This window comes from Procambarus clarkii, chromosome 40, assembly GCF_040958095.1.
Source record: "Procambarus clarkii isolate CNS0578487 chromosome 40, FALCON_Pclarkii_2.0, whole genome shotgun sequence".
Taxonomy (NCBI): domain Eukaryota; kingdom Metazoa; phylum Arthropoda; class Malacostraca; order Decapoda; family Cambaridae; genus Procambarus; species Procambarus clarkii.
The window spans coordinates 26,246,845-26,262,244 of NC_091189.1; the positions used below are offsets into that span (position 1 = coordinate 26,246,845).

The following is a 15,400-nucleotide window of genomic DNA, read 5'->3' on the forward strand; positions in this document are numbered from 1 at the left end:
TCCTCTTAGCCTTTTGGATATAGTGGCTGACAACCGTTTTCATAATTAATGACAGTCATAGAAAGTACTCTCCAAGTCAAGCAATGTTTCTTGCCTCGTTGCTTGATATAGTCTCAATGGTCAAAGGCAGATGGTGGCAGCGTATTTAATCCTGGGTTAGCATCTCCTTGTTGGCAGTGTACCTTTGAGTTCCGGTGTAACCATCATATGTCAGCTCATAACAGTGTTACCAAGTGCAACCGATGGGGAAGTGTTACTCAGGATAAGTAGTGTTTACATTATTATTTTAGTATCCATTATAGTGGTGTTAAATTATAGTGGTGTTACATTAGACTGGTGTTACACCATCAATACTCAGAATAGACCTAAAACGTTGATAAAGCGAGAGGGGCTATTCAATAAATTCAATTTTAATAATAAAAGGATAGACTGGGAGATAATAAACAGGGAACTTACAAACATTCCATGGGAAACTGTTTTAAGTAATACAAGTCCTACAGAAGGAATAGAAAAACTGACTTCAGAAGCGTATCAAGTCTGTCTGAAACATGTTCCTTTGAGGAAAGCCAGAAAGAGATCTAACGTAGAAAGAGAACGCAGACGACACTATAAACGCAGGAAAAAAATAACGGAACTGCTTATGCAGACAGGAATTTCCCGTCAAAGAAGGAATAATTTAAATAGGGAGATTGAAGAAATCGAGCGGAAATTGAAACACTCATATGAAACTGAAGAAAGGCAGTTAGAACAGAAAACAGTTCAGGAAATAAAGAAAAATCCAAAATACTTCTTCACATATGCAAAATCAAAAGCAAAAACCACTGCAAGTATTAAACCTATTCATACAAGTAAAGATTCATACACGGAGGATGACAAAGAAATTAGTGAAATCCTAAAAAAGCAGTATGAGGACATGTTTAGCACTCCAATAAACAACATGAAAGTGGAAGATCCAGACAATTTCTTTATGCGGGATATTCAAACCCCTGTAAATATAACTGATATCAACACGAGCGCACTAGACTTTGAAAGAGAAATTGAAAACATGCCCATGCACTCGGCCCCAGGTCCAGGCTCATGGAATTCAATATTTATAAAGAAATGCAAAGTGCCGGTAGCACAGGCACTCAGTATAGTGTGGAGGAAGAGCTTGGACACGGGGGAGATACCAGATGCACTTAAAGTAGCAGACATAGCCCCTCTACACAAGGGAGGGAGCAAAGCATTGGCAAAGAATTATAGACTAGTTGCACTAACATCGCACATAATAAAAGTATTTGAGAGAGTGAATAGGAGTCAGGTCACCAATTTCATGGAGACCAATGACCTTCACAACCCAGGCCAACATGGCTTTCGAGCGGGAAGATCGTGCCTCTCACAGCTACTTGAGCACTACGACAAAGTCACTGAGGCATTAGAAGAAAAACAGAATGCTGATGTGATATACACGGACTTCGCAAAGGCTTTCGATAAATGTGACCATGGCGTGATAGCACACAAAATGAAGTCAATGGGAATAACCGGTAAAGTAGGACGCTGGATACTTAGTTTTCTGTCAAACAGGACTCAGCGAGTAACGGTCAACCATATAAAATCTAGTCCAAGCGCAGTTAAAAGCTCTGTACCTCGGGGTACAGTCCTTGCACCGCTGCTTTTCCTTATTCTCATATCAGATATAGACAAAAATACAAGGCACAGCTTCGTATCATCCTTTGCAGATGACACAAAAATCAGTATGAAAATTACCTCGGCTGAAGACATTGAAAAAACTTCAAGCTGATATTAATAAAGTTTTCGACTGGGCATAAGAAAATAACATGATGTTTAACAGTAATAAATTCCAGGTACTCAGGTACAGTAAAAATGAGGACCTTAAACATAATACAGAGTACAAAACACAATCAAATGTACCCATAGTAGGAAAACAACATGTAAAGGATTTGGGAATAATGATGTCTAACGACCTAACGTTTAGGGAACATAACCAAGCAAATATTGCGTCAGCCAGAAAAATGATAGGATGGATTACGAGAACTTTCAAATCCAGGGATCCCATCACAATGGTTGTACTCTTCAAGTCACTTGTGTTGTCCTGTCTTGAGTACTGCTCAGTACTCACTTCCCCCCTCTTCAGAGCAGGAGAGATTGCTGAAATAGAGGGAATACAGAGAACATATACGGCACGCATAGACGCGATAAAGCACCTAAATTATTGGGATCGTCTCAAAGTCCTCCAAATGTACTCACTAGAAAGAAGACGAGAGAGATACCAAATAATATACACCTGGAAGATACTGGAGGGCCAAGTACCAAATCTACACAGTAAAATAACAACGTACTGGAGTGAACGATATGGAAGAAAATGTAGAATAGAACCAGTGAAGAGCAGAGGTGCCATAGGCACAATAAGAGAACACTGTATAAACATCAGAGGTCCGCGGTTGTTCAACACCCTCCCAGCAAGCATAAGAAATATTGCCGGAACAACCGTGGACATCTTCAAGAGGAAACTAGATTTATTCATCCAAGGAGTGCCGGACCAACCGGGCTGTGGTGGGTATGTGGGCCTGTGGGCCGCTCCAAGCAACAGCCTGGTGGACCAAACTCTCACAAGTCAAGCCTGGCCTCGGGCCGGGCTTGGGGAGTAAAAGAACGTCCAGAACCCCATCAACCAGGTATCTAGATCCTATCCCCGAGTCCTAGATTCTATCCCCTAGTCCTAGATCCTATCCCCGAGTCCTAGATCCTATCCCCGAGTCGTAGATCCTATCCCCGAGGCCTCGATCCTATCCCCGAGTCGTAGATCCTATCCCCGAGTCCTAGATCCTATCCCCGAGTCGTAGATCCTATCCCCGAGTCCTAGATCCTATCCCCGAGTCGTAGATCCTATCCCCGAGTCCTAGATCCTATCCCCGAGGCCTCGATCCTATCCCCGAGTCCTAGATCCTATCCCCGAGTCCTAGATCCTATCCCCGAGTCCTAGATCCTATCCCCGAGGCCTCGATCCTATCCCCGAGTCCTAGATCCTATCCCCGAGTCCTAAATCCTATCCCTGAGTCCTAGATCCTATCCCTGAGTCCTAGATCCTATCCCCGAGTCCTAGATCCTATCCCCGAGTCCTAGATCCTATCCCTGAGTCATAGATCCTATCCCTGAGTTCTAGATCCTATCCCCGAGTCCTAGATCCTATCCCCGAGTTCTAGATCCTATCGAGAAGCCCTATATGGAGAGTTCATCAGTGGAGTAGGCCTATACGGAGAATTCATCAGTGGAGTAGGCCTATTTTATTTTATTTTTAATTTTGCTCCGAGGGGCGAGTTTATTGGGCAGCGCCACTCATCCTGTGAGTGGACACACCACCATAGTGACAGTATTGGGCAGCGCCACTCATCCTGTGAGTGGACACACCGCCATAGTGACAGTATTGGGCAGCGCCACTCATCCTGTGAGTGGACACACCGCCATAGTGACAGTATTGGGCAGCGCCACTCATCCTGTGAGTGGACACACCGCCATAGTGACAGTATTAGGCAGCGCCACACATCCTGTGAGTGGACACACCGCCATAGCAGCATGTACAACACTCCCCAATAGGAAGAAAATCCGCTGGGTTGTTCATCCTGTCACTTGTACCCAGACACAGCTAGGACTTGCTTAACTGTCTCAAGTGAACAGCTCCTCAAACAAGAAGATTAACATCTGTCAACCCTTAAAATCTTACGTTATCTTGCGGGTGCAAAATGGGGAAATCTTTTAAGAACAGTATCAATATTTGACAAATAGTGTTTTCCTAACTCAAACAATGTGGGGTTTATTACTCTACACATATTTATAATGTCTCTTAGATGTTCGCATTCACGTAGATTGTGGTCAAGGCGGTGTCCGTCACTCTCACCACAGATTCTGCAATTCCGCTAATCAACTGTTGTTTCCATTCCAAATCTCCATGGATATTTGTATCCAAGACGGATTCTCGCTATTACTGATTCTCTCCCTCGTCCTCCTCCTCTTCGGCCATACTGATTGGGATTGCCAGCTGCAACCATGTTGTACCATCGTACAGATTCACTGGTTTGTGCTTCTATCCTCCTTTCCTCAGTTACCTTGTCACGGTGATGTTGCCTGACAATACCTCTAATTTGTAACAAAGTCTTGGGTATGAAGTATTCAATATGGTCTCCTTCAGCAGCCAGCACATCTGCTCGTTCATTCCCACATATTCCAACATGAGAGGAGATCCACAGAAACTTGATGACTCTTCCCTGATTGATTAGTACTCTCACAGCTCTTAATTTCAGCGACTATTGCAAGATTTTCTGCCCGATTTTTACTTAGGCTTTGCAGTGCTGCTTTTGAGTCAGTGCAGATCACTGCACCATTAGTATTTCGTTCAAGGAATTTAACGCCATAACAATGGCAGTTAGCTCTGCTTGCGTTGAAGAAACATAGTTCTCAATACGTGCTTTCTCTTCATTTCTGCGTTGGAAAGCATTATTGCTAATTCCAGTGTATGCTGCACCAGCCCTGCCATTGATAAGATTAGATGACCCGTCAGTGTAAATTTGATCTAGTTCATCTCCAGCTTCTTTATAAATGTCCCCGAGATACTTGTGCCACATTTCTTGTGGTATCGTGTTGGACTTTTTTGTTGTCATTTCATTGATGATAATCTTACATGAGTCATCCTCCCAGGGAGGTAACCTCTCTACAGGCAGGAGCTCACGGGCTTGCTCAAGCAGGTGAAGCTCTTCTAGGTAGCAGACTGATCTGTGATGCCATTTTTTGTTTCTCATGTTTCCATCTGTAAATAACACAGAACTCAGTTTTTTCTTAGCAACATCATTGTAAACATCATTGTAATGGGGATCTCTGGCTATCCCAATTGCAAGCTTAGCATTCAGTTCCTTAATTCTGCTTTTAACACTGAGAAGAGAAAACTCCTCTCGTAGATTAGACGTTTTGGCAGTTCTTGGAACTCCAAGAATGATTGTCATGGCTTCATTTTGAATGCTTTCGAGCCTTTTCATTTCGCTTTGGGAGTAGGTGCACATAATTGGTGCGGCATAGTCTTTGACAGAGCGCACATAGGCTGTGTACATCATTTTAAACATGGCATTAGAGGCTCCATGTCCATTCCAGGTTATAGCTTTCAGCGCCCTGAGTCGATTTTTGCATGTTACTATGAATTGATTGAGCTCCTCTTTCTTCCCCTTGTTAGAGCCGACAGTGACTCCAAGGTACCGATAGTGGTCAACCCATTCAAGTGTTACACCTATAATGACGTTGATGTAGGTAGGTGCATACATCCCTACCGTACAACCAACCAAAAACCGTAGAGTGCTTAAACTTTGATCAGGAGATCACCCTGTACGCGTCCTGCTCTTGGAGAGGGCTCAGCGTCACACATTAAGGGGGTGCAACTCCATCACTGGCTTCATTGTCACGTGCATACACCCAATTCGAGCCGCTGTGACTCCCCACTCTCTCCTTATTTTGTATGACCTCCTCAATCCCCCTTTCTTTGAATTGTAATTCTGTACCACCCTGTCCACAGCTGTGGTTCTTTTTTTCTCTCCCTCTCTTTCCTACTTTCTGGGAAGCCTCACTAGGACAAGGGCAAACATCTGTAGATTACATACATTTAATGGACAAAGAGAATATGTACCACACATGCAAAATATAATAATGACTCCAACACTTTATGCTATTATAATCAGGTTGCATACAATCCCATCAGGACTCTACCAGCTGCTTATATCAAGTGGTGGCCCAACTCCTGGCTCGCCACTTATGCTACCATCCTCACCTAGTGGGTTAAATCTTGCAATACAATATGGCACTATCAGCCCTAGAATATATATAAATAAATATACACAAGGAATCCAGCCTATGGCTGCAACAACATAAACATCGGTATAAATATTCTTTGATACTAACGTCCAATCACTCGCCTCCCACTGCATCATGTACGCTAATGCACGATGCAGTGGGACACTCTATCACTCTATAAGTAATCAATAAGAAACTCCTCTCTGCATCCAGAGGTTCACTACCCTGAACACCTCAGGTCTTCACAAAAGTGTCTACCAGGGTCTTCCACAGCACTTCCGGCTGCTACACCATGAAGTCTTCCTTAAACAGCAATGATGTTTCACCACTTGTACCACAGAGGCACGTGAAACTCTACTCCACTGCTTTTCCTCTCACAACTTGAGGTCCTACTCCTCATATGAGGCTGCTCTTCCATAGAGCTCAGTATATCTTCAATAGCCTTGGAGTTCCATCCACTGACTTCTCCTCTACTAGTTCGAAGTTCTCAGCAACTCCTTCCCCCAGACAAACCACAGGATTTGATCCGCTCGCGGTGCTCACTGACTGAGCGGTCGCCACTAGGACATTCTAAGCTGCCCACAAAACTGTTTTAAACTGCTCCACACTCTTTCTGCAGTTCACGACTTGAGCTGACATGTCCACAGACTTGTTTTTCAATCGAGACGTCTGTCTACTTCCTTCTTCTTCGTGAAGGTATATCGCTCAGGGGTTCTTACTCGCCAGGGGCTCAAACGGAGCACGACCTTCCCTCATGATTTCTTCAGCTCAAGTGAGGTCAACGTCCTCTAAAGCGAGCCTCACACCTCCAACAAATTCTCCACATCTCATGTCAAGTCATTTATTTATATTTTTACTTACTGCCCATACTTTTAAACTACTCATCAAATTCAATCGAGTGTTTACTATATACATTTCCAGATTTATATCTCTTTGACCTCTTAGTTAGGTCAGGTCTGACAGAATAACTCTCAAGGGGTAAACGGTCATCTAATCCTGTCAATGGCATGGCTGGTGCAGCATACACGGTAATCAAGGATAATACTTTCCAACGCAGAAATGAAGAAAAAGCACGTATTGAGAACCATGCCTCTTCAACGCAAGCAGAGCTAACTGCCATTGTTATGGCGTTAAGGTTTCTTGAACGGAACACTAATGGTGCAGTGATTTGCACCGATTCAAAAGCAGCACTGCAAAGCCTAAGTAAAAATCGGGCAGAAAATCTTGCAATAGTCGCTGAAATTAAGAGAGCTGTGAGAGTACTTACCAATCAGGGAACAGTCATCAAGTTTCTGTGGATCCCCTCCCATGTTAGAATATGTGGGAATCAACGAGCAGATGTGCTGGCTGCTGAAGGCGCTGAAGGAGACCATATTGAATACTTCATACCCAAGACTCTACTACAAATTAGAGGTATTGTCAGGCAACATCACCGTGACAAGGTAACTGAGGAAAGGAGGATAGAAGCACAAACCAGTGAATCTATACGATGGTACAACATGGTTGCAGCTGGCAATCCCAGTCATTATGGACGAAGAGGAGGTGGACGTGGGAGAGAATCAGTAATAGCGAGAATCCGTCTTGGATACAAATATCCATGGAGATACGGAATGGAAACAACAGTTGATCAGCGAAGTTGCAGAATCTGTGGTGAGAGTGATGGACACCGCCTTGACCACTATCTACGTGAATGTGAACACCTGAGAGACATTAGAAATATGTGTAGAATAATAAACCCCACATTGTTTGAGTTAGGAAAACACTATTTGTCAAATATTGATACTGTTCTTAAAAGATTCCCCCATTTAGTACCCGCAAGATAACGTAAGATTTTAAGGGTTGATAGATGTTAATCTTCTTGTTTGAGGAACTGTTCACTTGAGACAGTTAAGCAAGTCCCAGCTGTGTCTGGGTACAAGTGACAGGATGAACATCCCAGCGGGTTTTCTTCCTATTGGGGAGTGTTGTACATGCTGCTATGGCGGTGTGTCCACTCACAAGATGAGTGGCGCTGCCCAATACTGTCACTATGGCGGTGTGTCCACTCACAAGATGAGTGGCGCTGCCCAATACTGTCACTATGGCGGTGTGTCCACTCACAAGATGAGTGGCGCTACCCAATAAACTCGCCCCTCGGGGCAAAATTTAAAAAATTTTAAAAAATTTCTCAAGCAACCTGGGATCATAACACACAATTAATTTGTAGTTCTTTATTTTCTCCCCTCTTGTGGCGAGAGTATGATTTTGTCTTGTTTGTGGAGAGAGTGAACTCGAGCTCAATACATTTCCTTCCAAGAAGTTCAATGGACTGTTTAATTTTCCCCAAGGTGGAAGCTTGTATTAGAACATCATCGGAGCTTCCTCGTATGGGCCAATAGACCTTCTGCAGTTACCTTTATTCTTATGTTCTTTTTAATATTCATTCCAAAGTGGGTGAGTGACTGGCTGGTCACGTCTCTCTGTGCAAGGCTGTGATCTAACTGATCCACGAACCCTCCACTCGACGTGGAAGGCTGAGTACTCTTCCTCTTGAACATATAAGGACTGAGACATGCTAAAATGACTCTTACAGGACCTCGCTCTCAAGCCAGAACAAGGGCCCCTTGTTGGAGTACTGCTGACACTGTGGTGCCACCCAGCGCCTCGCCCGCACCTCACACTCTCTACTAAACATGCACACACAACTACACATTTACAACATGGAACAGTGTAATACACTTGCACTGTTACACATTTACAACATGGAACAGTGTAATACACTTGCACTGTTACACATCCACAACATGGAACAGTGTAATACACTTGCAGTGTTACACATCCACAACATGGAACAGTGTAATACACTTGCACTGTTACACATTCACAGCATGGAACAGTGTAATACACTTGCACTGTTACACATTCACAGCATGGAACAGTGTAATACACTTGCACTGTTACATCAACTTCGCAATCTCAACACCATCTAGCTCGTATCTTGTAACTATCATCATTACTTTGCCTCAAAACCTAACAATTGTCAGCATTAAACTGCATCTGCCAATCTTTTGACCATTTCAAAACCCTGTTTAGATCGTCTGGTAGTAATAGTGAGTATTTTTCCGTGTTTATTTTCCTCCCGATTTTTGTATCATCGGCAAATTTGAAAATAGTGCTGCTCAAACCTGAATCTAAATCACTTATATATATCATGAATAACAGAGGTCCCATGACAGAATCCTGAGGCACCCCACTTACAACATTTTCCCACTCTGACTTAACCCCATATATACTAACTCTTTGTTTCCTTTGGTATAGCCATGCCCTAATCCAGCTTAATATAGCACCCCCAATACCATGAGCCTCTATTTTTTTAATCAGTCTTTCATGTGGTACTGTATCAAAAGCTTTGCTAAAGTCAAGGTACACAACATCACAATCCTTACCACTATCAACTGCCTCAACTATGCTGGAAAAAAATTATAGCAAATTTGTTAAATAAGAACGGCCATTTGTAAATCCATGTTGTGAATCATTTATTAATTTATGTTTTTCAAGATGTTGATGAATGATATTTGCAATTGTCGATTCAAGTAACTTTCCCACAATAGATGTTTAGCTAATTATCCGATAGTTTGACGCAAGTGATCTATCTCCTTTCTTTGCATTCTTTAAGCAAGCAGATTCATTCCCTGCTGTTTAGTACTTCCAGTGATGAATTTGTGGTATTAGTCTGCATCTACAAGTGTTCCAATATTGGTGAGGTAATCAGACGTGATTTTGTTATCAGCCAACTTAATTCCCTTTTCTTGTAGCAATTTGGCTGTTGTCCCTAGACAATGAACATATGGGTCAGATGGGATTTTGTCGAAAACTTTGGCCTGTACATGTTGGGCATAACCGCCTAAACGTACTAGTGTTGGATCACTCTGTTGTCTTGGGGTCCTGTGTTTGTTAGGAACCCTGGTATATTTATTTTTACCTGAGTTACAGGTTTTAATTTTAAATCATCTGCCACCACCTGTGTGACAAATGTTTTTTGGGATCCTTGGTCAAATAGCCCACGGGTGATGACCTTGACCCTATTGTTATTAATAATAAGTTGGGCAGTGGGCAAAGTCACGTTGCAGGCGAGGAGTCACAATAACGTGGCTGAAATATGTTGACCAAACCACACACTAGAAAGTGAAGGGACGACGACGTTTCGGTCCACCCTAGACCATTCTCAAGTCGATTCATTCACAATCGACTCGAGAATGGTCCAGTACGGACCGAAACGTCGTCGTCCCTCCACTTTCTAGTGTGCGGTTTGGTCAACAAGTTATTGCTCGACTTTGTGGATAGGACACACACATGTGCTGTCGTTCCTTGCAGTACTGTATGGTGGTGGAAGTCCGTTCTTCTTCCACCTTATGTCTTGGAGACTTTGGTTTAATATCTTCACACAGTTATTACAGGGCCCTGGTAGCTGAGTGGACAGCGCTCTGGACTCGTAATCCTAGGGTCCGGGTTCGATCCCCGGTGATGGCAGAAGCAAAATGGGCAGAGTTTCTTTCACCCTGATGCCCTTGTTACCTAGCAGTAAATAGGTACCTGGGAGTTAAACAGCAGTTACGGGCTGCTTCCTGGGGGGTGGGGGGGGGGTGGAAAGAAAAATTTAGTTAATAGTTAGTAACAGTTGATTGATTGACAGTTGAGAGGCGGGCCGAAAGAGCAGAACTTAACCTCCGCAAGTACAACTAGGTGGGTACAACTAGGTGAATATACAGTGGAAACCTTTATTACACCTGCTACAGGTGTGTAGTTGGGTCTCACAGGTGCTGTTGTCATGTGACCTGAGGCACCTGGGGCATTTATAGAGCTCCTTGAGTCGCTTTACACGTGTAGTTCGATCAGGGTAGTTTGGGCCGTGATATATGGAGCGCTCTTCATCACAGAACAAACATATACTTCAGCCTACAGCACCTTTGGCAGTCACTGCCTTGAGTGACACAGTGACTGGAGGCTTCGAGGGACTCACAGGTGCCCACACTGCCTTGGGTGACACAGTGACTGTAGGCTTCGAGGGACTCACAGGTGCCGACACTGCCTTGGGTGACACAGTGACTGTAGGCTTCGAGGGACTCATAGGTGCCGACACTGCCTTGGGTGACACAGTGACTGTAGGCTTCGAGGGACTCACAGGTGCCGACACTGCCTTGGGTGACACAGTGACTGTAGGCTTCGAGGGACTCACAGGTGCCGACACTGCCTTGGGTGACACAGTGACTGTAGGCTTCGAGGGACTCACAGGTGCCCACACTGCCTTGAGTGACACAGTGACTGGAGGCTTCGAGGGACTCACAGGTGCCGACACTGCCTTGGGTGACACAGTGACTGGAGGCTTCGAGGGACTCACAGGTGCCGACACTGCCTTGTCTCCACCCTAGAGTGGAAGTGGTTGATCTGGGTTTAGCAGGAATACTTGTTGTACTCTTTGGTCTCACTGATGTCTCAGTGGATGAGTTTTCAGTGTCAGGTTTTATTTTATTGTGAGCTTTCACTCTATTCACAATCTCTTGGACTGGTCGGTAGAGCAACGGTCTCGCTTCATGCAGGTCGACGATCAATCCCCGACCGTCCAAGTGGTTGGGGCACCATTCCTTTCTTCCCCCCCCCCCCCCCGTCCTATCCTAAATCCTTATCCTGACCCCCTTCCAAGTGCTATATAGTCGTAATGGTTTGGCGCTTTCTCCTAATAGTATCCTAGTATCTATTGACAATCATTCTCAATCTCAAGAATTTCATCTAGGGATAGGCTGTCTTGTAGGAAGAGCTGATTTCAGCTAAACCATCTTCAGGAAGCTTCCTCTGGATGCTCAACTTTAGTGACTTTTCGGAGGCCTGTACATCTACCTTGATGCTAAGGACTTTCACAAGTAACTCTACGTGCCTCGTCACGTGACTCGTGATGCATCAGGTAGTTTGCTGCCAATGTTTCAAATCATCACAATTTACCCATTTTAGTTTTCCTACCTTAAACCGGCTCAACATGACGTAATATTAACTGGCCAGATAACATAGATAAATTGGTCAAACTTGAAGCAAGGTTCGCCTCAGTATTTGGTGAGGTCGATGTGCAGAGTGACTTCGCACAGCGACCTTGCAACACGGTGTAGCACATGTCTCATGGGAGTGTCTCCTTTGATGGCGTCCTCCTCCCAGACCCTCTCTCTTGCACACATTGCTCTTGCTCTTGGGGGGCCTCGTAGCCTGGTGGATAGCGCGCAGGACTTGTAATTCTGTGGCGCGGGTTCGATTCCCGCACGAGGCAGAAACAAATGGGCAAAGTTTCTTTCACCCTAAGTGCCCCTGTTACCTAGCAGTAAATAGGTACCTGGGAGTTAGTCAGCTGTCACGGGCTGCTTCCTGGGGTGTGTGTGTGTGGTGTGGGAAAAAAAAAAGTAGTTAGTAGTTAGTTAGTAAACAGTTGATTGACAGTTGAGAGGCGGGCCGAAAGAGCAAAGCTCAACCCCCGCAAAAACACAACTAGTAAACACATCCAAAACGGTTCAGTTTTAATTTCGGGAGGAGTTACTGACACTCAATATTTTGTTTGAATATTTTTTTGTTTATAAGAGGAAAGTGTGTTTTGTTAAATACAATCTGACTGCAGGATTAAAGGTAAGCAAGATCAAGAAATAAACAACACGCAAGTTAATATTCTTGTTTTCTACTATCTCTTAATGAGTAACTAAGGTATTTTAAGGATTACTATACTAATGCAAAGCAACAGCATTTTCAGTGCCTGTTACATTGTAATTTGTATATGTGCCGGAATTTTCGACAATAGGATTTAGGCCTCGGGAACAGGATCTAGGCCCTGGGGATAGGATCTAAGCTTTGAGGATAGGATTTCATTCTCAGGAATGGGATCTAAGCCTCGGGGATAAGATTTAAGCCTCAGAGATACGTTTAAGGCCTTCGAGAAAGAAAATAGGCCTCTGAGAAAGAATTTAAGCCTCTAAGAAAGGATTTAGACCTCGGGGGATTGGATTTAAGCTGCAGGAATAAGATTCAGTTGTAAGGGATAGGATTTAGGCCTCGGAAACCGGTTTCAAGAACCAGTTAAGGTAATCAGCTCAGGGTTTCCCAAGAACAAGGGTAGCCGGTTGTCTTATAATCAGATTACCAGTTACTGCTGGGCGCTGAGCCCTTGCTTGAGTGAATGTTCTGTGCACACTCCTCCCCCCTCACCCCCCACCTAAGGGTTCGAACGGGACCCAGTCAGTCGCCTCATCCTGCCTAGAATGCGAACGGAACCCCGTCAAACCCGACCCGCACTCTGAGGATTCGAACGGGACATTGCCTCTCCCCTCCCTTCCCTTTCCCATACAGTTTAAACGAGACCCAGTCAATCCCCCCCCCCCTCATGGGGTTCGAACAGGACCCAAATGCTTCACCCTGAAAGGGCCAACTACTAGCGGAATGCTCTCAAGCCATGGATTACCTGTTAACTATTCCATACGTCAGATTTGATCGTTGAGGCTATTGTAGCTGGCAAGCTGCGAACACAACGCAAATTCTGGTACAGCCAACTCACTCACCACTATAAAAGTTTACCCCCCAAAACAGCACATCCTCGTAAAACAGTTCTTGTGGCAACTATTTGCTCTAACATACAGAACTGGACTGTTGCAGCCAACAGCGTTCACCTTTTGTATTACCACTTTCGTAGAGGCCAGGAAAATCTGGAACATTCCTTGGCCTAGTATAGTCCACATGTGTACTATGTTAGGCCTGGGCCTGAAGGACAGTTTAGCCTCGTTAGTTACTATGTACAGTGTACCTAAGTTTAGGCTCGTTAGTTACTATGTACAGTGTACCTAAGTTTAGGCTCGTTAGTTACTATGTACAGTGTACCTAAGTTTAGGCTCGTTAGTTACTATGTACAGTGTACCTAAGTTTAGGTTCGTTAGTTTACTGACGTACAACGTTAGTTACACCAGTTAGGACAAGCAGTGAACTTTAAGGCGCCCAACAGTCCATTAATGTACGTTTGACACAATGTTAAAATATCTTAGTGCATAGTAGTTCACATCCCTGTGATGTTCACCCACGATGAGACACATCCTCCTGTGATGTTCACCCACGATGAGACACATCCTCCTGTGATGTTCACCCACGATGAGACACATCCTCCTGTGATGTTCATCCACGATGAGACACATCCCCGTGATGTTCACCCACGATGAGACACATCCTCCTGTGATGTTCACCCACGATGAGACACATCCTCCTGTGATGTTCACCCACGATGAGACACATCCTCCTGTGATGTTCATCCACGATGAGACACATCCCCGTGATGTTCACCCACGATGAGACACATCCTCCTGTGATGTTCATCCACGATGAGACACATCCCTGTGATGTTCACCCACGATGAGACACATCCCCGTGATGTTCCCCCACGATGAGACACATCCCCGTGATGTTCACCCACGATGAGACACATCCCCGTGATGTTCACCCACGATGAGACACATCCCTGTGATGTTCACCCACGATGAGACACATCCCTGTGATGTTGACCCACGATGAGACACATCCCTGTGATGTTCACCCACGATGAGACACATCCCTGTGATGTTGACCCACGATGAGACACATCCCCGTGATGTTCACCCACGATGAGACACATCCCCGTGATGTTCCCCCACGATGAGACACATCCCCGTGATGTTCCAGGGCTTAGAATTGGTTGTGAACTTATGTATACTCCACTTATACTCACCTAGTTGTACTCACCTAGTTGTACTCACCTAGTTGTACTCACCTAGTTATAATCACCTAGTTATACTCACCTAGTTGTACTCACCTAGTTGTACTCACCTAGTTGTACTCACCTAGTTATAATCACCTAGTTATACTCACCTAGTTGTACTCACCTAGTTGTACTCACCTAGTTGTACTCACCTAGTTGTACTCACCTAGTTGTACTCACCTAGTTGTACTCACCTAGTTGTACTCACCTAGTTGTACCCACCTAGTTGTACTCACCTAGTTGTACTCACCTAGTTGTACCCACCTAGTTGTACTCACCTAGTTGAGCTTGCAGGGTCGACCCTCTGCAGTTCCATGTATTGATTCTTACCACTCTTTTCTCTTATCATATTTACGACTCTTGAACCTTAAGAAGGTCTTCCTGACGTTCTTAAGACGTATTGCCAGGTTCCAATTAATTTTCCAATGTCATTCTACTGTTGCTTAATTTGACCATTGCTTTTATATCTATTTTGTCAGTCCCACTTAGTATTTTTTATGTCTTTCTTCATAGCTCAGTCCTCTTAAGTCAGGAACCAATATTGTTGTAATTTTTTGGACCTTTGCTAGTTTTGTTTCGTGGTTCTCTAGGTAGGGGTTCCGTGCCGGGGCGGCGTACTCAGTGATGGGTCTCATGGAGAAATGTGAGGGTTTATACATAATTCGGTATATGTCCCCGTGATGCAGTCACATGAGACTGATGTTTAGTGGGTCAACCCACTCTCGTGGCTTATATATGCTGTCCACACACACACACACACACACACACACACACACACACACACAC

The 15,400-nt window shown here is 44.4% G+C and overlaps 1 protein-coding gene across 1 annotated transcript; it reads left to right on the forward strand.

The window, feature by feature from the left end:
- The first annotated feature begins 10,724 nt into the window (after window positions 1-10,724).
- LOC138372845 (macrophage receptor MARCO-like) lies at window positions 10,725-11,237 on the forward strand. Its single transcript, XM_069338510.1, has one exon. It carries the CDS (start codon window positions 10,725-10,727, stop codon window positions 11,235-11,237), a length of 513 nt encoding a protein of 170 aa, XP_069194611.1.
- Window positions 11,238-15,400: the final 4,163 nt, after the last annotated feature.